The 1717-nt window shown below is 38.4% G+C and overlaps 1 protein-coding gene across 1 annotated transcript; it reads right to left on the reverse strand.

Annotated features, from left to right (window-relative positions):
• Positions 1 to 380: 380 nt before the first annotated feature.
• On the reverse strand, positions 381 to 1033 carry LOC111899611 (uncharacterized). The gene is made up of 2 exons (XM_023895451.2): positions 465 to 1033; positions 381 to 417 (listed from the first exon to the last, which is right to left on the reverse strand). Exons 1-2 carry the CDS (start codon positions 1031 to 1033, stop codon positions 381 to 383), a joined length of 606 nt encoding a protein of 201 aa, XP_023751219.2.
• Between the last annotated feature and the right edge of the window lie 684 nt (positions 1034 to 1717).

A 1717-nucleotide genomic window follows, 5' to 3' on the forward strand; every position in this document is an offset into this window, starting at 1 on the left:
CGTTGAATTGGCCATGATTGGTGAGGATCTTGACATAACTTGTTTTATGAGCTCGATTACATCATCAGAGGTAAAAGTGTTGAGGCTCTGAGCTGTTGAGGACCCCCAAAGGCACATTGGAAAAATCTGGAGCACAAACTGTTGCAGTGATATTTTTGATGCGATCTGGATTCTTAAAACAGTTAGATGCAAAGTGCCTAGGATGTTTCTTTTGACAAAAAATACAAGAACGGTTTGGACAATCCAATAGTTGATGACCATTATCATGACAATATGAGCACTGAGATGATTTTCTGTTGTGTGGAAACTGAGCTTTGTTGGATGTGAAGTTTCGAACTCCTTTGTGGAAAGGTACAGCAAGAACTCCATCAGTGGATAAACTAGTTGATGAAGTAGGAACTCCCAACCTGGTTTCTTCTGAGATAAGTTCAGCTATCGCAGATTCAAGAGTAGGAAGAGGAGACCTATGTAGGAGAGAAGCTCGAACAGGTTCATAACGATCTTGTAGCGCCATAAGAAAGATCATGAGATGTTGTTTTTGATGGGTAGTTGAAATCATAGCATCCTCTTGACATTTGAAAGTGGGTCCCGCAAGAGTCAGTTGATCCCATATAACTTGTACTTCAGATAGAAATGCACTGATGGTTTGACCTGGTTGTTGACGTTTGCTAAGAAGCCCAGACAAAAGGTGATACTGATGAGCCATATCAGTGGTGGTATACCTATCTTTAAGAAAATCCCATATTTCTTTACCAGTGACAAAAAGCCCAAATTGTTGATTGATTTCTGTTGTTGAAGTATTACACAGAATGGTGACAATTTCTCCATTCTTACACAACCAATTTTCTTCTCTAATGTCAAAGGCATCTTGATCTTCCCTTTCTTTTTGAACTGGTCTAGGTATAGCACCTATAACAACCCTCCATAGTTTGCGAGATTGAAGATAGCTTGTCATATGTCGAGCCCATATAACATAATTAGATCCATCTAATGTAATTGAGATTGGGCGAGGTGTGACAAGAGGAGTTGTCATTGTTTAGGAAGGAAATACAAGAAAGGAATGAGAAACTTGAAGAATGTTGTGGAAACCTCGTGAACAGTATAGTGAGTTCAATTTTACCAGAAAATAGGGGAGATAATGGCTGCTCAGATGTTATTACGAGAGATAGCTGCTACAGGGGTGACGATGAGAGATTGAATCGACTATTGTTGTAGTGGTAATGAGACACACCACAAAAGTCGACCAGTCAACCGGAGATGGTGAGAGGAGACGAACTTGGTAGCCACTGGAAGCCCTAGCGATTTGGAGCCCTAAGCTCTGATACCATGAGAACGATCTGAATTAATTTAACCAAAAGTCATTACAGAAGAAAGACCATACAAAGACTAAATACTTGGACAATTATACATAAATGACAAAAAGAGTCTTTCAACTATATTTATAAATATATTAACAGAGAACATCATGGTATTTAGCTGCTTCTGATGGCAAACTATTAGGCATATTTTTAATAGATTATGACCATATTACTAATTAGGAAGGTTTCAATATAGAGTCCAGCTACAACTCTTGTATAGATATCATGAAAACTATGGAAAAAGGCAAGGCATGGAGTTTCAAAGATTATAATCACAAAAGAATTCCAACTGAGACCCCTCTTGGAACATCCTAAACATCATAACATCCTACTTTCTTCCCAAGAGATTTATTCCGCTA

This window comes from Lactuca sativa, chromosome 4 (assembly GCF_002870075.4).
Source record: "Lactuca sativa cultivar Salinas chromosome 4, Lsat_Salinas_v11, whole genome shotgun sequence".
Taxonomy (NCBI): Eukaryota; Viridiplantae; Streptophyta; class Magnoliopsida; order Asterales; family Asteraceae; genus Lactuca; species Lactuca sativa.

Excerpts from the sequence above, each read along its gene's own strand:
- LOC111899611 (XM_023895451.2), bottom strand. The coding sequence starts at position 1,033 with ATGACAACTCCTCTTGTCACACCTCGCCCAATCTCAATTACATTAGAT. Across the intron at positions 418-464 it reads CGAGCTTCTCTCCTACATAG|AAGAAACCAGGTTGGGAGTT; the intron begins GTCTCCTCTTCC and ends AACTTATCTCAG.